Source organism: Triticum urartu, chromosome 3A (genome assembly GCF_056163025.1).
Source record: "Triticum urartu cultivar PI428250 chromosome 3A, HENAU_Tu73, whole genome shotgun sequence".
Lineage (NCBI taxonomy): Eukaryota > Viridiplantae > Streptophyta > Magnoliopsida > Poales > Poaceae > Triticum > Triticum urartu.
In genome coordinates, this window is record NC_141875.1 from 432,694,544 (window position 1) to 432,720,954 (window position 26,411).

Below are 26,411 nucleotides of genomic sequence, written 5' to 3' on the forward strand. Positions count from 1 at the left end.
GTTGCAAGAACCTTTGCTTACAATTGGCGATCAAGCAACTTACAAGGCATGAGTGACAGCCGATGCTTGATCGCGCGAAGAAAGTGGTTTCGGCTTGGCAGAGAGGATTCATCTGAGGCTTGGTAGGCTGATTCTTGTGAAGTCGATCATGTCGGCGAGGCCGATACATCACTTCTTGGTGATGAACGCGCCATTATGGGTATATGAGGACCTTAACAAGTGGATGAGAGCCTTTTTTGGACTGCCAAGGAGAAAGTAAATGGTGGACAATGTATGGTGGCCTGGAACAACATCTGTAGGCCGACATGCTATGGTGGCCAGGGAGTAAAAGATTTGCAAATCCAAGCCCTTGATCTACGGGTTATATGGGAATGGTTGAGGAGAGTTGACCAAGAGAGACCATGGCAAGGAATTCCTCTGATTGTGGACAAGGAGGCCAGACAGGTGTTTGATAGTTTGCTTAAGATTAAGGTCGGGAATGGATCGAAGGTTCTGTTTTGGCGAGATAGATGGATTCATGGGTTTGCCGCCTCTGATATCGCTCCATTGGTGGTCTGCACGGTGGAGAAACGTACGAGGAATAGACAGACAATTCAGCAGGCCCTAATGGGTACAACATGGCCGTTCGACGTGCGCGGAGAGTTGTCCTTCACAGCCCACATCCAACTCCTGCATCTGCAACAAGCGATCGCCACGGTCCAGCACGATCCGATAGTGGATGATGAGTTCACCTGGCCTTGTGATGCGTCAGGAGCCTACACTGCTCGGTCGGTCTATGATAGATTGTGCCTAGGATTGCAGCATGTCCCCTTTGATACCTGCATAAGGAGGAACTAGGCCCCACTCAAGTGTAAGATTCACGTTTGGCTGACAATGCAATGATACGTCTCCAACGTATCTACTTTTCCAAACACTTTTTCCCTTGTTTTGGACTCTAACTTGCATGATTTGAATGGAACTAACCCGGACTGACGCTGTTTTTAGCAGAATTGCCATGGTGTTATTTTTTTGTGCAGAAATAAAAGTTCTTGGAATGACCTGAAAATCAACGGAGAATATTTTTGGAATATATAAAAAATACTGGCGAAAGAATCAAGGCCAGGGGACCCACACCCTGTCCACGAGGGTGGGGGCGCGCCTACCCCCCTGGGCGGGCCCCCCTGCCTCGTGGGCCCCCTGATGCTCCACCGACCTCAACTCCAACTCTATATATTCACGTTCGGGGAGAAAAAACAGAGAGAAGGATTCATTGCGTTTTACGATACGGAGTCGCCGCCAAGCCCTAATCTCTCTCGGGAGGGCTGATCCGGAGTCCGTTCAGGGCTCCGGAGAGGGGAATCTGTCGCCATCGTCATCATCAACCTTCCTCCATCACCAATTTCATGATGCTCACCACCGTGCGTGAGTAATTCCATCGTCGCTGGACGGTGATGGGTTGGATGAGATTTATCATGTAATTGAGTTAGTTTTGTTAGGGTTTGATCCCTAGTATCTATTATGTTCTAAGATTGATGTTGCTATGACTTTGCTATGCTTAATGCTTTTCACTAGGGCCCGAGTGCCATGATTTCAGATCTGAATCTATTATGTTTTCATGAATATATATGAGTTCTTGATCCTATCTTGCAAGTCTATAGTCACCTATTATGTGTTATGATCCGTTAACCCCGAAGTGACAATAACTGGGATACTTACCGGTGATGACCGTAGTTTGAGGAGTTCATGTATTCACTAAGTGTTAATGCTTTGGTCCGGTACTCTATTAAAAGGAGGCCTTAATATCCCTTAGTTTCCGATAGGACCCCGCTGCCACGGGAGGGTAGGACAAAAGATGTCATGCAAGTTCTTTTCCATAAGCACGTATGACTATATTCGGAATACATGCCTACATTACATTGATGAACTGGAGCTAGTTCTGTGTCACCCTATGTTATAACTATTGCATGAGGAATCACATCCGACATAATTATGCATCACTGATCCATTGCCTACGAGCTTTTCACATATTGATCTTTGCTTAGTTACTTTTCCGTTGCCACTGTTACGCTCGCTATAAAACTGCTACTGTTACCTTTGCCACCGTTACCACTACTATCATATTACTTTTCTACTGAATACTTTGTTGCAGATATTAAGTCTTTCAGGTGCGGTTGAATTGACAACTCAACTGTTAATACTTGAGAATATTCTTTGGCTCCCCTTGTGCCGAATCAATAAATTTGGGTTGAATACTCTATCCTCAAAAACTGTTGCGATCCCCTATACTTGTGGGTTATCATGCAACACCGGATATGGACATCGGACCGCAGAGCTAGGCATGGTTTGCAGGAGGCCCCATCGGCGTGCTATACTTGCCTCCAGGATGAGGACAACGCAGAGCACATCCACATTCAATGTGGTTACGCAAGAGACATTTGGCATCGATGCTTAACGGATCTCAACATTACCATGCGACGACCCAATAGGGATGACACTTTACTTGATTGGTGGCTCTAGGCTAGGGAGAGTTTTCACGGCGCAAACAAGAGAGGGTTCGACACTTTAGTCACGGCAGTTACTTGGGAACTCTGGAAACAAAGGAATGCTAGAGTGTTCAACCGTGCAAATCAAGTTATGACGGTGGCACAACTGCACAGGCACATCTTCGATGAGATCAAGGCGTGGAAAGAAGTTGGTTTGGGCGTTGGAGTACTCCACAGATTTGTGAGAGAGTAGGCTTAGGATATAGGTGTTGGTGTGGGTTGTATCCTTCTGGGGATGTTCGCATTCTATGCAAGTTCTTATAAATGTTTTTCTGCCTTCTATAAAAGTAAGATATGTCATTGACATACTCTAAAGAAAAGACCCCAATATCCCGGAGGAGCCTCCCTCCAACGAATTCATTCGCTATGATGAGGTCCTCCATCGGATGTTTCCCTCGTTCCCTAGCGGGGAGGGCCATAGCGATCCTCCATTTGGCCCAAAGGCATATTAAATATTTTTTTAATAGAATGTCATGAACAAAATCAGAAAAATGGAAAAATGCGATAAAAGTTGGCATGTTCCTACTCATCACCCAAAATCTCATGTGCAAAAGAAAAGGTGACAGTGAAAAAATGGCACCTATCAATATTAAAAATGCCATCCTCTCAATAATAAAAATACAATCCTATTATAAATTAAAAAAACCATGGTCTTATTAATAAAATTGTCGCACCATTAAAAAGAAAAATGGCATCCTCTCATTATTAAAAATGCCACCAGCTTAATGATAAAAAAAATCGTCATCACATTAATAAAAACATCCTATTATTAATAAAATGTGATGCTCTTATTAATAAAATTGTCATGTCATTAAAAATAAAAATGCCATCCTCTCAATTAAAAAAATGCATCCTCTTATAATAAAAATGCCATCCTATTAATAATAAAACTGCCATGTAAGAAACTAAAATAAAAAATAAGGATGGTCGAATGATTACACAAAAAATGCCAAGTTATATATAAATATTAGTTTCCTGCAAAAATAATATTATAAATACCAGTTTTAACACGAATACTACCCCCCCCCCCTCCAACCCAGTGGAAAAAAGCCCCACGCTCTCACAAGAGGTCACAGTTCAACATCTCCCCGCGTGCGGGTTACGCAATTTTTGGATAAAATGAGAGTTTGCCAAGAATCGGTGGACATCGAACGGCTCTAACCATCCGACGTGGTAATACCCCAGCATCAAGATTCATGCAACGGTGGGGAGGGCGTTCGCCAGGGTCGCCTTCTGGGGGAACATTCGCCAGTTACCATTTTCTTTCAATTGAGAAGGGGAGATGATTTGATCCTAAGAGCATCTACAACCACCCCCCGCCCCAATACATCTGTCCGGATAGCCGGGTCACTGACCTGTGACAAAATCCCGATCCAGACGGGTGTCTCTGACCAGCCCTACATATCGGATCTAACCAACACCCCTCATATCTAGCACAAATCTGGGGTGGGTGTGAGGAGGCCCGTATGTACCCGAGCACGTCCCCCATATTAGATATGGTTCACACTGGCCCATCCTGACCCCATACATATTCGTTACCATCTGCATCCCGCACAAAACCCTAGGCACTCCACTCCACCCCCAAGCCCCCTTTCGATGATCTCTGACCTTCTCCGGCATGGCCGGCAACGAATTTGACCCCGAGCTCTCCTGATTTGTGGACTGGGAGCTCTTCCCATGTACGCCTGAGGAGGAGATGGCCATCCGTGTTGCTCTCCGCCGCTCTCGGGAGGAGTCCGCCCGACAGCGGTTGGACTCGATCCGGCGGGAATCCATTGCATCTGCACAAATGGCTACAAGATCCATTGGGCATGATGGTTGGGGGCGCTTGAGCGCTGCGTCGCCGAAGGCGGTGCATCCTTCTGGCGCTCCAACACAGTAGCGGCGGCGCAACCCCTTCGGCGGCGCGTCTTCCTCGTCGCCTGGGGCTCAGAGTCAGAGGAAAGCACCGACACTACTTATGGCTCGTCCGCTAATATGGTGCGGTGTGCCCGCCATGCGGGGCACAAGACGCGGGAGGCCGCGGAGGTGGAGTCGCACGCCGCATCAGAGCCAATACGTGTGACCAGCAGCCCTTGGGGCCGCAAACCGTGTCGTGGTGCAGGTGTCGTGTTCCGAGCACGAGGGGTCTATTGTGGACCTAACATCAACCAGCGATGTCCAGGCCACGGGCTCCTACGAGGAAGAGTAGGGCTTTGGAGACGGTGGTGCCTCGAGTCCCGTGAGTTGGTCTGTGTCTCATGTCCTACTCTTCCTCGCCAACGACCACACGTTCACTCTGAGGGCTCAGCCGGACACCGGACATGGAGGTGAATGAGCGCCGGTGAAGATTTAGACTGGATTTTACGTTGCATATGATTTTATGAATTTGAGGATTTGGTAATGAGGTACCTGATTGTAGAAGAGAACATTTAAGATGTGACCGGTCACTGTACACGGACGTTTACGGACCGGATTAGCTACATGTGCTGGGAGCAGGTGAATGTTTGAAACCGACCCTTTTGCACACGGGGGAGGGACCAAACCTGGACGATCCTTTGAGCGTGCGCTTTGGCTTGGGTCTTTTCGGGATCTGCTACGCCTTCGAGGTAGTGCACGGTCAAAAAGCGCACAGCACAGGGCATGGGTCAGGATCGCAATGCCATCCATCCACGGTCGAGATCGCAGCTCCCACGTCTAGGCGACGCGCTGGTGATGATTCCTGTCCTCGAGTACGTGTGTTCTTGGCACTATGATGGCGATGCTTCTTTGCCTGCAATGCAAGTAAACCTTGTACTGTGCGATGCACGTGAACAACGTTGTCACCTACGTCCCGGCCGGCCCGCCCTGTACACACCCCTCTCCCAACTCCCGGTACAGTAAAGGCCTGTTCGGCATCCCTCCGACTCCACCCTCTCGCTCCTGGAGCTGGCGGAGCTGAAGGTAAAAAGTACGGAGTGGGGGGACAGGTGCTCGGCAGATCCTTGAATTTTAGTAAGTACTCCTTACTTGCTAGCATTGGCAGAAATGAGGAGAATCAAGTCACCTAGTAAGAAAGCATTGCACGAGTAATAAGAAGTCGAGTCATGTACTCCAGTATATGTTGTTACATTCTACACTCTGTTGGTTACATCCTAAACTCTACTAGTTACATAATGGGAGCATCGATCAAAGTTGCGCCCAAAAAATTGAAATAAATCCTATGCTCTGCTAACCAATGAGATGACTATCCGGTATCGGCACCGGCACCGGCACCAGTGTGGTTCATCGATCTGATTCGTGCGCTCGGGATTCTGAATTGAAGCTCCCATGGATCGGACGTGCTTCTGTCTTCCCTGTGCCATCACAAACTTTTGAGTTGAGCAATCCTTTTCGGTTCCTAATCAGATGCTTCATGCATATACTCAGACATAGATTCCTCCTGCAAAAACAAAGGAGCACACATAATTTGATTGATAGCAAGTTATCCAAGTTAGAGGGGCCATTACATCAGAGAATCAACTCGTAGCGTGGAACTTCAATGTGTTCACTCAATGAATCACTGGATTCCAAGGACTTATAAGGCATGTTCTGAAAGCGGCTAGGGTACAATTGGACCCCTTGTAGAGAGGTATACTGCCTGCCCTCCACGACAGTTTGGTCTGAGAAAAAGAAATCCAACCAACATGCACAGAAGTTCAGCTTATCTATACATAATGAGCTTTATTTAAGCTTTAATAGACTCAAGCATTTTTTATATCAGTTTCTCAACCACCTACATTGACACTGGAACTATTCCGTACTCGGTGACTCAATGTTGCCTGATTTCAGAAATAGGAATCGCACATCACACAGCTTTTACCATACCCATGTTATTTAGGAACTACTCCCCCCGTTCCATAATTCTTGTCGTGGTTTTAGTTCGAGGGAGTGGTAGACAATCGAGCCTTTAACTCTTCACCTAAAAGCATCGTGTTCTATATCGCATTTGCATTAGACAATCGAGTCTTTAACTCTAGACAAGAATTTTCTCAATATAACTCTGACGTTAGATTTATAGTACTAAAAATCTGACGTCCTCAAGTACGTCGGCTCCCGATCAAACACATGGCAATTAATCGTTGCACCATGGCAATTTTTCTGCGGCTTTTTATGCTACACATGGCAATTTGCACTGTAGAACAATGGCAAATCTCCTTATACTAAAGCATGGCAATTTTATCTGTTTTCGCATGGCAAATCTGATCGTCAGATTTTTAGCGCTAAAAATCTGGTGTCGGGCTTTTAACATTTCCTATAATTTTTGGCCAACTTTCAACATTGATCCAGTTTGGTTATTAATATAAAAAAAGGTCAACTCAACATATTTGGTTTTGTTAATAGTTTTAGGGAGGTAATGCTGTCGCGGCACTTACATCTTTTTCTTGCTTTTCTTTGACGACGATGCACTTGGAGGCACCGATGCTTTCGCTCTTCAAGAAGTTTCGAGTATTCAACAGTGGCTTGTTAAGGCCATCCGTCACCGATGTGTGACCTGGTAGCTCATCTACATGCAATTTTATACAGTAGTCTGCATTTGGCTTTTCAGGCTCATCACTGCTGCCGATAACTCTTTCCCTGAGATAAGATGGAGGATATATTAGTTCAAGAGACATGCACATGCATGCAATGAGTTATTATTACTAGAGACCTAAGAGGAACGACGCCACACCCTTTGTGTTGTTTATATTGCTCATTCTTTGTAAAACGATTATAGAAACTCAAATGAGTTTTGCGTGATCCACCTCATATGGCAGGCATACCGAACTCTGCTTCATGCAGCGAATTTAATCAATGAATTACCTATTTCACTCTAGTGACAAGAGATAAAAACACCTCCAGATTAGTAAACTATAATGCTTCTCTTCAGTAAAAAAAAGGTATTATAGAAACAGACATGCAGGCAATGATCTATTATTATTATAGAGACCTAAGAGGACCAACGCCACACCATTTGTGCTGTTTATGTTGCTCATTCTTTGTAAAATGATTATAGAAACTCAAATGAGTTTTGCGTGGTCCATCTCACATGGCAGGCATACCAAACTCTGCTTCATGCAACAGAATTTAAATCAATGAATTATCCTATTTCACTCTAGTAACATTGAAAAAACACCTTTAGCTTAGTAAACTATAATGCTTCTCTTCAGTAAAAAAAAAGGTATTGCCTTGGTAAGGAAGCATGCTGCCGCAGCTGCGGGCTAGTCTTTTCACCCTTAGCACCGATTTCTTCAAGATGAACAAATTGGCTCTTGAAACGATCCACCCCACTGGCAATAATATATCAGTTAGTATACTGGCAATGTCTTAACCAATCATAACTGTGGTTAAAGAAATGGTGTTTCTTTAGTATGCCATATTTGAATGAGGTTTACAATAGCATGAATTCTTATTTAGGGAAATTAAAAGCATATTTTTACAATGAAAAGATTGTACATCAAAATCCAAAGGGACAATTGTTTAACACAAGAAAAACGTCATTAGCGCATCACAACTGATTATGTTAAACAGCTTCCACATATGCAGTTGCTTGATAATGATATTCAATGATTATAAAAATAATATTTTAAGCTACACATTGCTCGTTACATTCATAGGATCATAATGTACACTGGTATGCTTTTCTGTCTCACCTCCACTCAAGTTGTACCATGCAAAAGTTCAACGAATAACACCTACTGAAACATATGCCTATCATTGTCAAAAGCAAACTTTACTAACTGAACAAAACATTACATAGATAACACATGTATATTATTCTTCTTGTAACAAGAAATGGTGGATTAAAGCATTTTTTCCAAACTCACCTTGGGTAAAGAAAGTTTGCCTGATCTCCACCACGAAGATAGTCATGCAACATCTGAGGATGGTACTCTAAAATCTAGAGATACTTCATGCATTAGTAAAGACTACTACCACAATGCCCACCGTACAATTGACTAACATTACCTCTCTGTAAATTAATTCACGTAAATCCTCTCTGGCCAGCTTCCTTCTCTCAAACTCAAACTCAAGTTTCGAGATGGGTTGCGCTGTGGGTTCGAGTTCAGAATTTGCCAATCCAGTAAAGTATGGGTCTGCCAAGGCCTTGAATTACATTGATATCATATCAGTATCGAGAATAACAAAAGAAACAAGCTTTTTGAGCTAAGATTCTTGTTGTTTATATTTCCTACCTCTGCAGCAGTTGGCCGATCTGCGGGGTCAAAAGCAAGAAGACGCTCAAGCAAATGGAGTGCCATGGGGTCTACACCAGGAAACTTCTGAGAAAAAGGTATTGGATGCTTTTTTTTCATGTTTCCCAAATATCGTCGAGCTTTTTCGTTTCGAATCTATATGCAGTACAAATAGGCAACAGATGCAGAGTTTAAGAATCATTTCTGAACGTGATTTATCACCTAAAAAAATACTTAGCAGAACAAACAAGAGTGCGGCTATTTGGCTCCCGAGCTCATCTACTCCCATGGTGAACAGTAAATTAAAAAAATACTAGAAAATTTTCAAAAAAATTCCGATTTTTTTGGAATGGAAGATGCTTAGGTGCGTGAGGTTCACTCCAAAGTTCAACTCATTTGGACATCTGAGTATCTCTTGGCAAAAAAAAACAAATTTGGGGTCTGTGAAACAGAGTACTGTTCATGTACTGTTTTGACCCAATTTGTCTTTTTTGCTGAGAGCTACTCATATGTCCAAATGACCTGAAATTTGGAGTGGAGCTCACGCACCAAATCATCTTCCATGCAAAAAATATTTTAGTATTTGTTTTGAATTTTCTCTTAACCGGGTGCAGATGAGCCCGGGCTCAGAAATGGATATTTTTCGAGAAAACGCAAAAGCTTTGCGTTTCTTTTCATTGAAAAGGAGAGATTCAGAAATGGATATTCGAACAAATATAATTTACTATCTGTGTTGTTACTTTGTTTTAATATATTTGGAAAAAATATCAAAGTAAAGATGATCACAAAAATCATAGTACAATAACCAAAAGACTGAAGCATTAACCAAAACCTAGGCCACAAATCTTCCTTTGGCAGTTGACCCATGGCTGCTTGCCTTTGAGTGATCAGGTTCTCAAGCGCCACGGCCTGTCCAATGGGACCTGTGCACTCTAGGGAATTTGAAGACGCAAACTGGAACCTTAGGTGCTTCGTGCAAGCTTCTCAATCATATCTAGGGGGTTTCAAGTTGCATTTCTAGGGACATTTGGGTCGCCTTTGCAGCTCAGAATTGTGCACTCTAGGACACACGCAACAAACTCACTATGGAGTGGGTTATCCCCAAACATCCATCTTTCCCTTCGAAAAGGAGGTTAAACCCCCGGAATCTGCAACCTATGATGCACAACCATCTTAATTAAAGTACCGTGACCAACATCCAAAAAAGTTTAACAAGTGAAAGCAAGGCCCAATCACAACTGACCAATAACAGGATTACATCACTCAGACACATAACCTATTACTGTACCGCCATGCAAAACTGCTTGAATGAATCCCGTGTTATCATCTCCCAATGGTTGCCCCCAAAGGCCATAGCTGCACCCAAACATCCATCTAATTGTTTGTTCAAAATGATCATTTTTTGTTTGCAGCTCGTGATGCCATCATCAAAGGAGGACATGGAGGAAACTTCACGTGTCGCCCTTTTTGCTATCTCGGGAGTGGCTGGGGTGTTTTGTGTGCGAGTGTTTGTGTTTGTGTTGTAATTGTGCTATGCAACTTCTTTAAGGAATCATGAGTATTTGTGGAACTTCTGTACTCATAGCCATTTGTGGCTGTATCTATAAAGGAGGGTGAAAGCCTTTTGTCCAGAAAAAATGTTTACATCCACAGCTATTTCCATAAGAATAATGTTCAAAAGATAACTCCCTTATCCTTAGATAGAGCAAGCTCATTGCTTGTCATGAATCATTGTTAAATATCAATTGGCGTTCATATTTTTTTTAGCACAATGGTGACCAGATATCGTGTTGGCCCTTTCCAGAAATTGGATTACAAACTACACAGATCAAGCAAATATATGGTCAATGTGAGTGCGGGGCTTTCTGAGACAACATGCCTATTCAGGTAGTGAATTATTTGACCAAAACATCACTCTGAATGCCTTCCATGCAAAAAAAAGGTTTACAACCACAGTTATTTTCTGTAAGAATAATGTTCAAAAGATAACTCCCTCAGCCATAGATGGGGCAAGTTTAGTTGTTTGTAAAGCATCATTGTTAGATATCAATTATCGTCCATATTTTTTTCGATACCTCGATTGCCCTTTCCAGAATTAGGGATTACAAGGTATACAAATCAAGCAAATATATGATCACTGGGAGTGTGGGACTGTCTTAAGACCAGATGCCTGTCCAGGTAGTGAATTATTCAACCAAAACATCACTCTGAAGTTCCTTATGATAAGCACAAATTAAACAAAGCGTGAATTTTTACCCTTTTGCTGTCGGGTAGTTATTTAAAATGCAGATGCAGAGCCACCGGCTGTTGAAATATGGGGTGGGCTTTAGGCCCATCTAACAATTTCAGAAAATCTCTAAGGGCCCAAGTGGATTATATGGCACTAGGTGTAGTGGGAAGTTTAGTCCCACCCCGCTAGTGGAGAAGGAGTTGGACCTCTTTATAAGGGATTCTCTTCCACATGCTATTGGAGCTTGAGAATAGAAGAGGCCCTCGCGCACTCCTCCGCCGCCGCCCGCCTCGCCTCAACTCTCCACGCGGACGCCACGCGGCTGCGCCTATATATGTGTGAGGCGTCTCCCAACCAACCGTCACGTGAAACAGATCGCATCTCTGCCTCCACGCCCACTGTCGTTCCTTGGCTGCTGCCGCCGGCGACTCCACCCCGTCTGCCGCGTACACGGTCGACGGGAGAGCAGGTCTCCGAAACTCCGCCTCTCTGGATCCTGTACGGGAGAGGGGCGATTAGGTTTTTGGGAAGCGACTGCTCGCCTCTGTTCGTCTACTTCCTCTACATTCGTGTCGCCCTCGTCATCACCATGTCCACCGACGCTGAACGTGCCGCCGCCGAGAAGATCGAAGCCGACAAGAAGGCCGCCGAGGACGCCGCTGCTGCCACACCGCCGCCGTCGCGGCTTCCTGGCCTACTGGAGGGTATAACTCGTTTATCCCGCTCCTATTGTTTTCTGTTTTAGCCATGCTAGCATTATATATAGATCTGTCTGCAATTAGCATAGTATGAGCTTGCACGATTGAATAGTATGTGGTTATTTCTGTCAATGCCATGCTAGTGATTCATTTTTGGATTAAATTAATCGGAAAATTGCCTATTTATTGAACAATCCAAAAACCTAATGTGTGTAGGAATTTTTCGGCAAGTGGCTTTGCCGCTGCACTGAAACCGGATAAGTTTACCGGCACGTACTTTAAGCGTTGGCAGACTAAGACCACTTTATGGCTCACGGCTAAGAACGTGTTCTGGGTCACCGGTGCCTCTTCCACAGGAACGATTGCTCCTGAACAGGAGAAGGCGTTCAGGGAGGCCACCGTCGTATTTCTCGGAGCAGTTCTTAGCGTGATCGGTGATAAGTTGGTTGACGCATATTTGCATGTGCATGTTGCCAAGGACTTGTGGGAGGTGCTCAAATCTAAATTCGGAATGTTGATGACATACTGATATTCGGAACCAACCTCAGTCATTGAGGAGGTCAAGTCGTTTCTATCTCAGAACTTTGAGAGGAAAGACCTTGGTGTGGCTGATGTTATCTTGAACATCAAGCTACTCAGAGATATAATGAGGGTGGGATTACACTTCTGCAATCCCATTGTGTTGAGAAGGTGTTGAGCCGTTTTGGATATTCGGACTGCAAACCATCTCAAACACCATATGATCCTAGTGTGTTGATTCGAAAGTTCGAAGGCACGGCTAAAGGTCAATTGAGATACTCTTAAATCATTGGTTCACTCATGTGCCTAGCGAGCGCAACGAGGCCTGACATCGCATTTGCTGTGAGCAAACTGAGCCGATTTGTTTCCAAAACAGGTGATGTACATTGGCATGCTGTTGAAAGAGTTATGCGCTATCTGAAAGGTACTATGAACTATGGACTTCACTATACCGGATACCCGTCGGTACTTGAAGGGTATAGTGATGTGAATTGGATCTCTGATGCTGATGAGATGAAGGCCGCAACCGGGTATATGTTTACTCTTGGAGGTGGCGTTGTTTCCTAGAAGTCTTGCAAGCAAACGATCTTAACAAGATAGACAATGGAAGCAGAATTAACAGCGTTAGACACGTCTGGTGTCGAAGCAGGATCGCTTCGAGATCTTTTGATGGACTTGCCATTGGTTGAGAAGCCGGTTCCGGCTATCCTTATGAACTGTGACAATCAGACTGTTATCACCAAGGTGAACAGTTCAAAGGACAACATGAAGTCCAACAAACATATAAAAATGAGATTAAAAGCTGTCAAAAAATTAAGAAACTCCAGAGTGATAGCGTTGGATTATATCCAAACGGCTAAGAATCTGGCAGATCCCTTTACAAAGGACTATCGCGTGTTGTGATAGATAATGCATCGAGGGAGATGGGTATGAGACCCACGTGAGTTGCCATGGTGGTAACCCAACCTATGTGATCGGAGATCCCGTGAAGTAGGACCTGAGAAAACAAGCCAATGGTAAACTGAGGAGAGTAACTTTACTAACCCACTCCATTGGAGATGCAATACTTTCGGATAATGTATGGTAGGATGACTACTGTGTTAATGTGTTCCAAAGCTTATGTAAGCAAGATGCTATCCTACAAAGCGATCTTTGGAGGAACACACCTATGAGCCTGACTGTTGGTCACAGTCTATGAGATTGGGGTGATCTCTAGTAAACTTATGAATAGGCTAGGAGTGTGACTTATATGCTCCACCCTGAGGGGTCAGCCTTCGGCAGCCTAGTACTAGTAAGACATGTGGGAAACTTCTTTACACCAAACTGACAATTCAAGGCATAGTCCATTGTTTAGTTGTGAAGGAGTGTAGCTGCTTGCTCTAGGTGAAGTTCAACCTTAACGTGCCTTCACTGAAACACTGGTATATCGAAACAGCAATTGGAACAGAGGACACAATGGGCCCTCGAGATCTGGTGGGGAATTGTTGAAATATGGAGTGGGCTTTAGGCCCATCTAACAATTTCAAAAAATCTCTAAGGGTCCATGTGGGTTATATGGCACTAGGTGTAGTGGGAAGTTTAGTCCCACCCTGCTAGTGGAGAAGGAGTTGGACCTCTTTATAAGGGATTCTCTTCCACATGCTATTGGAGCTTGAGAATAGAAGAGGCCCTCGCGCACTCCTCCTCCGCCGCTCGCCTCGCCACGCCACGCCTCGTCACGACGTACCGCGGGTTGCGGGAATGAGCCGAGCCGAGCTCACACCTATGCCCTTATTTTTGCCTGTCAGTAACGGAGAGTTTCTGACAGCTGGGGCACGATCTGAGACATCGAATCGTGGGCTGTCACGGACTCGGACATGGGTCAAGCCCACGTCTCTCCACGCGGTTGCGCCTATATATGTGTGAGGCGTCTCCCAACCGGCCGTCACGTGAAACATATCGCATCTCTGCACGCCCACTGTCGTTCCTTTGCTGCTGCTGCCGCGGGCGACTCCATCCCGTCCACCGCGTACATGGTTGACGGGAGAGCAGGTCTCTGAAACCCCGCCTCTCCAGATCCTGTACGGGAGAGGGGCGATTAGGTTTTTGGGAAGCGACTACGCGACTGCTCGCCTCTGTTCGTCTACTTCCTCTATGTTCGCGTCGCCCTCGTCATCACCATGTCCACCGACGCTAAACGTGCCGCCGCTGAGAAGATCGAAGCCGACAAGAAGGCCGCCGAGGACGTCGATGCTGCCACCGCTGCCGCCGCGGCTTCCTAGCCTATTGGAGGGTATAACTCGTTTATCTCGCTCCTATTGTTTTCTGTTTTAGCCATGCTAGCTTTATACATAGATCTGTCTGCAATTAGCGTAGCATGTGCTTGCATGATTGAATATCAGTATGTGGTTATTTCTGTCAATGCCATGCTAGTGATTTATTCTTGGATTAAATTAATCGGAAAATTGCCTATTTATTCAACACCGGCCACACAGGAGTGGCGACAGCTGTGGAGCCGAGGCAGGAGACGTTGCCAAAGTGGTTAGGGGGTTAGGTTGTGCGTGTCATGGAAGACGTTGGAAACCCAAGCCGAAGGTGAAGAGAATACAGGTGGTGGACCGCGAGGCAGGGAAGTTGTCGACACGCAGGGGATACCTTGGCAGAGGGTTTAGGGTGAGGATAAAGGTGAGAAAGAAGACAGGTGTCCGGAGGTTGAAGAAGTAGAGCGAGCTGTTGGATCTAAATCCAGTGGTTCAGCAAAATCAACTGCCCCTATGAAAATAATCAGGCGTTTGCGTTCTAGGCAGTCCCTTACTTTTAGGACATAATGCAAGAATTAGTCTTAGCAGTATGTATATAACAGCAGGGCCAGTTATAGCAGTAATATTTCAGTAGTTTGAACTTCAGATAGATAGTTCCATGCTGTAATAACGGAGATCCAAGTGATAACGGTGATGATAACCACCATCACAAAGAGTTGGTAAGGCAATCACATTGGAGGTAGGTCTCTTAACTGTTTTTATCATTTTTAGAAGCAGGGAAGTGAACTCACCCTGGAAATAGATTCTTCTGAAGGAGTGCCAAGTAGATCAGTCATGAGATCCAATTGATGTACCACGTTTTTGCCAGGAAAGAGCGGCCTCCCTGTAAGCATTTCGGCAAATATACATCCTATGCTCCAAATATCAATTGCAGGAGTATACTGTAAAAGGAAATACTAACTTCAGTATAGTGAAACCCGAATTATACAATGTGGTAACATGTGCATTGACTGCCAATAATCAAGTGTACAAGAAAACTCGGATTTATAAACAAACTCGACAACATCAACGAGGATATTGATGCTCACATATGAATTATCACGGATTCACGGTCTCTAATTTGGTTAAGGTCAAATTTTGTCGAGATGAAGTTTTCTCACCTTTGAAAAGAAGGAGCCACATAATTCTGGAGCACGATACCACCTTGTTGCTACATAATCCTGGGACAAATGGCCACGCGAGCATAAAAGTCTAAATTTTGGTTGGCTGCTTACATAATACACATAATCTGTGGTAAGCTTTTATTAGAGTATAAACTACCTACCGTCCAGAATATCGCGGACGGGGTGTCATTGAAGGAAACCCGAGAAAGGCCGAAGTCGCAAATCTTGAGCTTGCAATCGGCATTGGCTAGAATGTTCTTGGGCTTGAGGTCCCGGTGGAAGACATTGGCAGCGTGCATGTACTTCATCCCGCGAAGCAGCTGGTAGAAAAAGAACTGAAAGTGCTCCGGGCTGAGGTCGTCGTTGGCCTTGATGACCTGGTGGAGGTCGGACTCCATGAGCTCGAAGATAATGTAGATGTCACGAAACTCGCGGCGCGACGGCGGGAGCATGATATGCTTGATCTCGACGATGTCTGGGTGGCGCAGAAGGCGGAGAAGCTTGATCTCGCGGAGAATGCGGGTGGCGTCGGCGACATGCTCGAAGACGTCGTCGATCTTTTTGATGGCGACGCGCTCGCCGGTGTGGGTGTCGACGGCAGCCGCCACGACGCCGTAGCTGCCTTTGCCGACCACTTCGCCGATCTCGTACCGGGTCGCCTCGCCGTACTCCGTGAAGAACCCCGCCTTATCCGAGCCCTGGAAGCGTATGAGTCAATCCCGCAATCGGATACGCATCAGGCGAGGCACAAAATGTCAACTAGGGTGGTTCACATGCCGCGCCTTTTTAGCCATGGCGCCCGCCGCGCCAGTCGCCCCGTGCTCCGGAGTGATGTACTGCTACCCCGCGCCGTCTCCCTTCGCCCCGGATCCACTCCTCCGATCCGCTGCGGCGCCCTCGTGCGCGCGGTGTGTCGTGCCTCCGCCGGTGCTGACGGTCGGGGATGAGGGAGGGGGGTGTGGACACGGCGAGGGGGGAGGGGGAGGCGCGCGATAGGAGCGGGAACAGAGGCCATATTCGTACGGCGAGGGAAGGTGCGCGACTGGGCAGTGGACGCCCGATCGCCGCGGTAGCGCGGAGCGCGGCCAGGGATATGGGGGCAGGTGCTCGTGCGGGCACGGCACGTGACTCGACGGGGCGCAGATGTTGGAGTGACACGGGGGCTGCGCCGCTGCGGGAGCACGGCGCCGGCCGCCGGCGAGGGAGAGTCAACCAGATTCTCCGACTTGCTGTGGTGAAGTCACACGTGAACAGTACGTCTAACTTTGCTCCTTTTCCTAAAAAAACATTGCTCCTTTTCGGCCGCTGGATACAAAATTGACGCTCTGGATTAGTTGCAACAGAATACTTCGAATGGTACTTTGATCCCCGACACGTAAGTTCAAAATGGCATAATGGAACCAGCAACCAGTATCAAAGTTCAAAAAAAAAAACTATATAAGTGCATTTTGCAGATTCCATTATGCCATCAAACACGTATTATGTTGCAAGGCATCCCACGAACGTTCACAGTACGGACCGCCTATTATAAAAAATGGATGACATATATGATGATAACACTATGAGTCGCTACGGTGGTTCTCGACCACAACTGGTATGGGAGAAAAATTTAGAGTTTGAAACAACAGATTTTTTTCCCTATAGAGATGCCTACATATGTTTTTTGCATTCTAGCAAATCATCACATCGAAAGTATTTCTCGATGTCCAATATGCCAAGCGGCAGCGGAGAAGCACACCTTATTTATGTGCGAGAGAGCAATGACAGTTTGGACTGCGCTTGGGACCGGGAAGATGATGAAGGATGCGTCGCTTGTTGACCGCTTAGGGTCCAGTGTGATGGAACTTCTCTGGTGTGATTCTTCTGCGCAACACATCTATAACGATTCGATAGAACTCTCACAGTTAATCGCTACGGCGAGTTGGTTCATTTGGTGGCAGCGCAGACAACATGTTCGAGGTGAGATCGTTCAGACCACTGCGACCGGCGCCGGCTATTCGTGCTTTGGCTCTGAACTTCACACGGGCGGTGGGGAAAGAAAATCCTACACCTAGACGGAACACCTGGCCTGTTGTTCTGGCATCGCAGCAAGTGTTACATGTTGATACTTCATTCAGTAAGGATCTTCACTCGGGATCATGTGGAGCTATAGTTAGAGACCATAGAGATAATTTCATTGCTGCGTCTACCTCTAGCCCTAAGCACGTGGTAGATATCGTCTCCGCGGAAGTAGCAGCACTCCTTAAAGGGTTAAAGTTAATTCAAAGCTTGGGGTGCAATAATGCCTAGGTGAGGATGGACAACATTATTGTGGTCGATGCTCTACGTCAAAATGAAGGCCATTTTGTGGTGTCGGTTCCAGTTTTAGATTATTGCAATGAGTTATTGAGAGAGTTCGGGAAGGTTACTACCGAGCATTGTAATAGAGAGCCTACTGTTGCTGCTCATGGTCTAGCTGAGTGGGGGGGGGGGCGTGCAAACACTCCGTTTGTATGGGTGGATGCGCTTCCGGTTTTACTGCTAAAATTTTAGTAGATGATGTAAGCCTTATTTGAGTTTTAATAAAGCTAACCATGAAGGCCTTCTCGTAAAAAGAACACTATGTGTGCCTACCCTTCACCAGACAGCTTCTTCCGTGTGCGTTGCTTGTAGCAGATTTTGCTCCTTGGCTCCATTAGTTCGTCCGATCTTGATTGTTTTCACCTATTTCTTTTTTTCATGCAAATATGATTGTTGAACATCTTTCTAGACGAGGGTATGATTTGTTGTTCCTCCCTAAAAGCCCATTGGACAACCGCACAAATCCTAGGGCCTAATACACAGCCGCCGCATTGCATCCTCGTCACCACAGTCGCAATATCCCTCCCGTGCTTGAGCCAGGAAAATCCTATATAACGCATGTTGCGCCAGGTTGCCGGTTTTTGACATCAACATTGGTGCTTTCGTTAAGATCTCGTTGTTTGATCGCTAGGGATCGATGGCTCATCTACAGATTAACAATAGTTTTTTCTAGACAGTGGGTTCATGTTCATGGTCCCCACATCCTTGAGCATTGCTTTGATGATTACTTCGGTGGAATTGAATCTACAACAACCCTGTAAAATTTCGTCGCCTTCCGATGGAGGAATCTCCGACAAACTCTGATCTACCAGAGCCGTGTCGAATCTGGACGAGAATTTGGACGAGTTTAGGGAGAGGAGTCCAGCGTCCAGCTCGGACATCCTTTGAAAGATCCAATTGTTCATCGGATGCAGAATTCCCATGCCGACAACCCCTCAAAATTGCAGCTCGATCCGACCGCTCAAACTCCAGAAAACGCCTGATGAGTGCATCAATTTTCGAATCTGTTTTCTACGCGAAAACAAGTCCGACTCGAGTTTATATTTCTTTATGAACTGGACATTGGACATCTTTATTGGAGGAAAAGAAATTTCTAGGGTATTGTGTATTGTTCTCAAACACGTCCCACAAATTTGGAGACTTTCCCGAGGCGATCTTAACCATTGCGCCGGTGTCAAACTAGCCCAACATCGTCGCCCCATGGATTACACGGAGCGGGCACACCGACATCGTCGTGTGGTCACTTCATCAAGCCGACATCGATTGCGTCACAGATTTTGACCTGCATCAGCATCGTCGTCACCTCTTCTTCAAGCCGACGTTTAACATGCCGACCTACTTCGACACATTGGTCGACATGGATGCTTCGGCACCTCAGCTGGACCGGGGGCTTCGCCTCGACATATCGGCAAAGTTATGTTGTCACTTCATCAAGCCGAGCTCTTCGCTCCGGCACCTCAGGATCGGCTTGGGGGTAGGGACCTTGACCCACCACAAGCTCAGACCACGTCATCAACACCGAGCGCATTAACCAACTAAGTCACTTTGATGCTCAAATTCTTTAAATGTTAATTTTTTGTTTAGTTCAACCATGCATTATATTTGTTTAAACAAAAAAGCTGGTTGTTAAAAACTTAGTTTGTTAGAAACATTATTCGTTAAAAACACCTCTTTTACTCAAGTTAATTGGGGGCTCTTAAATTTTATGAGCCGTTTTATAATAAGTGTTTTCTTTCTTGCACACTACCCGTATGAGGCGTTCGAGACCCTGCCAGTATGTATGTACATGGCCGTATTTTCTTTCTTGCATATTGGTCGCTGTATGTACGTGTGCATGCTACGTGTGCGCCTCTCCTACGACACGTGCGCGCCTCTACATCGACCAGTATGTATGTACACGTTCGCGACCAGAATGACAACGCTACGTACGCTTCAAATAGGTGGGTCCCGACTGTCAGGCACTTCCTTGCCTGCGAAGATGTAACTGGTGGGTCCCAGCAGTCAGGGGGGCGAATCGTTTTTTTTTGCCCGGACGCACTTCCTTGCGTGCGAAGATGTAGCTGGTGGGTCCCAGCAGTCAAGGAGAAATGTTTTTTTGTGAAATACGGTGACCCGTCCGATGGGTCCCTACTGTCGGGTGGAGTAATAATTATTTTGCCCGTAATAAGGAGGCACTTCCTTGCAGCTGCCGTGGACCCAGTTGTCAGCCTCTCCACGTACAGTACTCTTCCGATGGAAGTCGTTCCTTGACCATGTTGACCACGCCGCGCAGAGAGCACCAGGGCGGTGGACGATGGCGAGCAGCGAGGCCTAGGAAGGGGACGACGCGGAGCCGAGGAAGACGCGGCAGTGGCAGCCCGCACGGAGAGGAGTACAAGGGTTCACTGGTTCGGCTGCGGTGTGAGGCTGTCGTCGCCGCAGGGCCTGACCAGCGGTGGGAATAGTAGGGGGCGGTGAGGCCTCCGCGGCAGCACAGCCGGCCACAGGAGGCAGGAGCATGCAGCACGACCAGCGCTGCTTTGGGCGGCTGGAGGAAGAAGACCAGAGGTTGAAAAAGCACTACGGCCGTTGCATGGACATCGTACGGTCACTGGAGCTAGAATCGTTCATATTGACTAAGTTGACAAAGCACTGCGTCCCCGTCAACTTAGTAGGCCCACAAGTCAGCCTCCCACCAAGGTGGGTCCCAACTAGCAGGGGGAGTATTCATTTTTTTGTGCGTAATAAGGAGGCACTTCCGATGGGTCCGAGCTGACAGCGGGGGGAACACTTTTTTCGTGAAATACAGTGGCTCGTCCGGTGGGTCCCAGCAGTCACGGGGGAAACGTTTTTTTGCCAAATACGATGGCCCGTCCAGTGGGTCCCTGCTGTCAGGTAGAGGAATAATTATTTTCCGCGTAATAAGGAGGCATTTCCTTGTGGCTGCCGTGGAATCAGCTATCAGCCTCTCCACGTACAGTACTCTTTCGATGGAAGTCGTTCCTTGACCACGTTAACCACGCCGCGCCGAGAGCACCAGGGCGGTGGACGACGGCGAGCGACGAGGCCTAGGAAGGGGACGACGCGGAGCCGGGGAAGACGCGACAGCGGAAGCCCGCGCGGAGAGGAGTACGAGGGTTCACTGGTTCGGTTGCGGTATGAGGCTGCCGTCACCGCAACAGGGGTGTGGGTGAGTGGAGGGATGGCCTAGCCAGCGATGAGAGTAGTAGGGGGTGGTGAGGCCTCTGTGGGAGCACAGCCGGCCACGGGAGATAGGAGCAGGCGGCACGACAGCCGCTGCTTTGGGCGGCTGGAGCAAGAAGACCAGAGGTTGAAGAAGCACTACGGTCGTTGGATGGACATCGTACGATCACTACAGCTAGAATCGTTCATATTGACTAAGTTGACAAAGCCCTTGGTACGCGTCAACTTAGTAGGCCCACAGGTCAGCTTCCGAAACGGTGCGCCCCAGATGTCAAGGGGAGGAATCATTTTTTGGACGGGTGAAGCTAGAATATCCGAGATTGAAGAAGAAGCACATCATTCGTTGGATGGACATTCAACAGTCACTGCTGCTAGAACCGTGTGTTGACTATAATAAGTTGACAAAGCCTTGCATACGCGTCAACTTCTTTTTTTAGGGACGCGTCAACTTAGTAGGCCCACAAGTGTGTGGCAGAGAATTTATAGCCATTTTTGCGTTTGTAAGAATGTACAGTCCATTTTTTAATTCTAATGGAATTTACTACAGCCCATTTACAGTTTGTTAAAAGTACAACCCATTTTCTAGCTAGGATAACGATTAATAATTTCAACCAACCGTTCAAGATAGAATTCAATAAAACTTCCCATATTTTGATGGGATCCGAAATATTTTTATCCCGAAATTTCTAGTCAGATTAAATATAAATTTGTATTACATAAAAATCTAACGAAACATTGCGCGCGCAACAATTAAAAATTAAGATTTTCAAAATCCATAAATAATATTTTATAAACTAATTTCGTGCTTGGTGTATTTTTTTACTGCCCAGTTTTTATAATTACATCCCATTTATTATTTTTTAAAACTCATTTTCATGTTAAGCCTAATGCATCCCTCCTAGGAAAGATTTGCAGCCCAGCGGGGCGGAGAATAACAAGTTGATCTTGCCTGAGTATTCCTCAAATAAACGTATAGATGGGCTAGCCATTTTTATCTTGAAAAAAAATTAATATCTGGGCTGGATATATGTCCTGGGCTAGACGGGCCACAGTCCACCCAGTTAATACCCTGCTCTCCTCTGAACAACAACGAAAACATCGCCAAGAAAAACTCTGCAGTGCTCACGCCTCAAAAACACAAATACTGCTCGTGCTGCTTGGCCCCAGCTGTCGGCCGCACCTTGTGCAATTATCTCGTTTATATTGACTATATAGGTTGACAATGGCGTGGGACCGTGATGTCAGGAAACCAAGAGTAATCAAAAAAATATAGTTGTACATAATAAGGAGGCACTTGCATACGTACGGCTATGGCCCTAGTGGGTCCCTACTGTCATCCAGTCAAAATAAAGTCATATCCTGAATCCTCATGTTCATTGACCATGTTAACAATGCTCGGCGCCATGGCGAGCGCAACAACTCGAAGGACGACGGAGAGGGCCTCGCGGGCCCTACGGATGGTCTGATACAGCGCCCGCTGCTCATTCAGGAAGCCAGGATCATCGGACACCTATGAGCACCTTCGAGAGACTGAGACGACATGAAACGGTAAGGCCGCGCTTGGGAGCTCTGGTTTATTTCACACCTGTATTAAGATACAAGTGTAATTTACTCGTCATTGGAAACAACGCATAAAATATAGGCGTAATGAAACCGAGGGCCCGAGGTCTATAAGTAAAACCGGCGGGTTATGCGTGTAATTTGAGAGACCGGTGTATATTTTACTAGTCGAAATCGACCAACCAAGCACTTCGCCCGAGACCATCTGCTTTTATTTACAAGCGTCAGTTTTACAAGCGGTTTTGGTTGAAAAACGACGATCCAATCATGGCCTAAGATGATGAGTTGGTCGAAAGATCATATGGTTTCACGTCTAACCTACCCGATTTGTCGTATAGGCTATGAATGAAACATAAGATGATGAACTTCTTAAGCACGGAAACAACAGAAGAGGATGATCTTCCTAACAAGCAAATCACTAGCATTATTGACATGCAAAACAATACGAAGCATTATTCTCAGGAGGCATGATGAACAACTCGTGATGCCGCATGCCACAACATTCCAAGCTCAACTTTGCAATCAAACACAAGGCCTGGCATTACATAGACAATATTCAGAACAAACTCTTAAAATATCTTACATAAGTCAATATTCATGTGACTATGCATCTCAGCAGAGTAAATATTTACTTCTAAACTGAACATAGGAATATGAAAAAACAATCGACGTTGCTCATAGCAAAGGGCGTCCCACTCAAAAATATCAAATGCATGTCTTCTAGCTAACATCAATGAGAAAAAATTGACAAGGTTTTCCAATTCCAATATATTAAACTAATGTCAACTTTGACAAGCTTTTCCCATTCAAAATATGTGATGCCTATGATTGTGGAACGGGCAGGGTTTGTTATCATTTTGTCATCTGATAGTCCGGTGGCTCAAGGTGACGACGAATGATTAGAGAACCATTCAATGTATTGTGCATGATGTGAAGTATTATGGAGGACACGAACCATCTGAACATTTTGTGCAGTTCCACTAAAATCAAGCTGAGCATCCCTGTGGATTTCGTATTTATATGCTGCCAGAAAACAAAGACACATCAGCACACACATGAATATTGGCCCTAGTGTCAACCCACCAATCGGTGGACTAACAAACTGAAAGTACGGTAAACAGATTACCATACCCAGATGCCCCATCATTGTTGCTTAGAGTGACATTGACAGACTTGGAGTCCTATCCTGGCTTCTTGGTACTTGTTTGGGCACTTGTTTGCCCAGTGTTCCTCCGAACCACAAGTAAACCAGTCATCTCTATTTTTGTCTTTCTTCTTACCCTTCTTAATGGCCGATGCTGGCAGCACCATTCAAACATATAGTCCAGTGGCTCAAGGTGACGACGAATTATTAGAGAACCATTCGATGTATTGTGCATGATGAAGTATTATGGAGGACACAAACCATCTGTACATTTTGTGCAGTTCCACTAAAATCAAGCTGAGCATCCCTGTGGATATCGTATTTATATGCTGCAAGAAAACAAAGACACAGCAGCACACACATGAATATTGACCCCAGTGTCAACCCACCAATCGATGGACTAACAAACTGAAAGTACGGTAGACAGATTACCATACTCAGATGCCTCATCATTGTTGCTTAGAATGACATTGACAGATTTGGAGTCCTGTCCTGGCTTCCTGTACTTGTTTGGGCACTTTTTGCCCAGTGCACTCCACGTGTTGTAGAGTTTCCTATGCTCTCTGCAGACTAGTCATGTCACTAGCGTCTACTAATACTCTGTAAAGCTTCTTGATCATTCCTTGTGTAATGTAGTGCAAACAGTGACTGCTTCTTTCTACAAAGTGATAAGACCAACTGGACCCACTAATGCAACAGTTTGCCTTAGACACATTGGCTCCTTTTGTGCAGTTCAACTAAAATCAAAGTCGGAATAAAACCGAGCTTTAATTTTGATATCCCTAGAAGCAACAAAAGGTATAAGGGAAACAATTACTGAGAAATAACAGTTGATGACTTGTACTCCTAGAAGAAAAACATCTACTAATCTACCTTATCTTAATGGGAAACAAAGCAGGAGAGTAGCAATCCTCAATCAGTGTGATTCATTCATATTAACTGAGACATTATCTTAACAATGCCTTGTTTCAACATGTATAAAGAACGACAAAGCAGAAAAGTATCATTCCTAAAACAATGCGATTGATTCATTTTAACAGAGACATTATCTTAACAATACCTTGGTTAAACATGTAGAAAGAACTACAAAGCAGGATAGTTCCATTTGTAAAACAATGTAACTGATATATAATAACAGAGACATTATCTAAACAATACATTTCTTAAACATGTACTCCGGCCGATCCCTAACAGAAATGGTACACCCGCCGATCCCTAACAAGTGTTGCAGTTTTGAACTAAGATTCAGTAGTTAATTCTGGGGAAAGTCGGTACTGACCTTTCAAGACCAAGATTTGAAACAACTCGTGAGGAAGACGTGAGAGAGATCTCAACACATATATGGAAATCCGCTCTCATTTTGTGCAGTTCCACCAAAACTAAGCGAAGCAAAATGTTGCAATAGCAACAAGTTGAATAGATATCCCTGCTTTAACAGAAGCAAAAAAGGAATCAATTACTGGCCAATAAAGGAGGATGAAACACGCGGCCACAAAAATGGCAATCCCACCAATCCCTAACAAGTGTTGCAGTTTTGAAATAAGATTCAGTAGTTAATTCTGAGAGTGGCATTGCTTAATTTTACCAGCAGCATTAATTAACAAAAAGCATAAATAGTTTCAGGGGAGAGTGGGTGCAACAACAACATGTGCTTCCATCTACTTATAAAGGGGGTGATGCAGAGTTTGTTGTAACAAAGCAACAAGCATAATGTCTGGGTTGGTCCCATTTTTGTTCACTACTTAATGGGAAAAGACAGCAATACAATAGCTTCAATTCAACATTTATTTAAAACAGTACCAATAAAAGGAGCACAGCATCTCAAAACACACTGCACGATCATGTGGATGAAGGCAAGTACCAACCTGTCATGACGCACACAAGATCACGTACGAATCTGCCAACACGAATAGGAAATCCAATCTCGTTATGTGCAGTTACTCTGAAATCAAGTAAAGTCGACGGTGTGACATTTAAGTTTGCTATAGCAACAAGTTGAATAGATATCCCTGATTTAACAGAGGCAAAAAGGAAACAATTACTGCCAATAAAGGAGGATGAAACATGCGGCCACAAAAATAAGCATCTACCTTATCTTGATGGAAAACAAAGTATAGGACAGTAGCATTTCTAAAACGGTTGCATTGATTCATATTAACAGAGAAGTTCTCTTAAAATAGTCCAGTAGTTAATTGTGAGAGTGGCATTGCTTAAAATACAATAGCTTCAATTCAACATTTATTTAAAACAGTACCAATACAAGTAGCACAACATCTCAGAACACACTGCACGATCATGTGGATGGGACATGGGACATGCCAGCACCATGTGCGTCCACACGTATAAATGGGTGATGCAGAGTATGTAGCCAAGCAGCATATCTGCGTTGGTCCCATATTTGTTCTCTTTGAAACTTTTTCCGATGTGAGGGCAGCAAATCTAGTCCTGCACAAACAACCCGACCCCCCAGTTTCTTTCCCTTTTCAACAAAGAGTTCGGTTCCTTACAGATGTGTGTACTGGGTTACCCCATTTTTCCCTTTTCGACCAACAAAGCGGCTGGATAGCTAGTCTATACTACTTTCCCTCCCTCCTGTCCTCATTGAACCACATCCTAGATGCATGCTCCACCCCACCGCA

General features: G+C 45.4%; 1 protein-coding gene across 3 annotated transcripts; it reads right to left on the reverse strand.

Annotated features, from left to right (window-relative positions):
- Positions 1-5,538: 5,538 nt before the first annotated feature.
- Positions 5,539-16,789, reverse strand: LOC125544236 (mitogen-activated protein kinase 16). Of its 3 annotated transcripts, XM_087547302.1 has the most exons (11): positions 16,328-16,789; positions 15,707-16,243; positions 15,543-15,602; positions 15,174-15,323; positions 8,696-8,851; positions 8,469-8,606; positions 8,327-8,400; positions 7,688-7,789; positions 6,896-7,097; positions 5,990-6,142; positions 5,539-5,922 (listed from the first exon to the last, which is right to left on the reverse strand). In XM_087547302.1, exons 1-10 carry the CDS (start codon positions 16,337-16,339, stop codon positions 6,032-6,034), a joined length of 1,542 nt encoding a protein of 513 aa, XP_087403428.1. In that variant the 5' UTR covers positions 16,340-16,789; the 3' UTR covers positions 5,539-5,922; positions 5,990-6,031. The 3 variants fall into 3 exon arrangements, with proteins under 3 accessions (XP_087403428.1, XP_048563808.2, XP_087403429.1); XM_048707851.2 differs by lacking the exon at positions 5,990-6,142 and having other exon boundaries at positions 16,328-16,788; XM_087547303.1 differs by lacking the exons at positions 5,539-5,922; positions 5,990-6,142 and having other exon boundaries at positions 6,902-7,097; positions 8,327-8,393.
- Between the last annotated feature and the right edge of the window lie 9,622 nt (positions 16,790-26,411).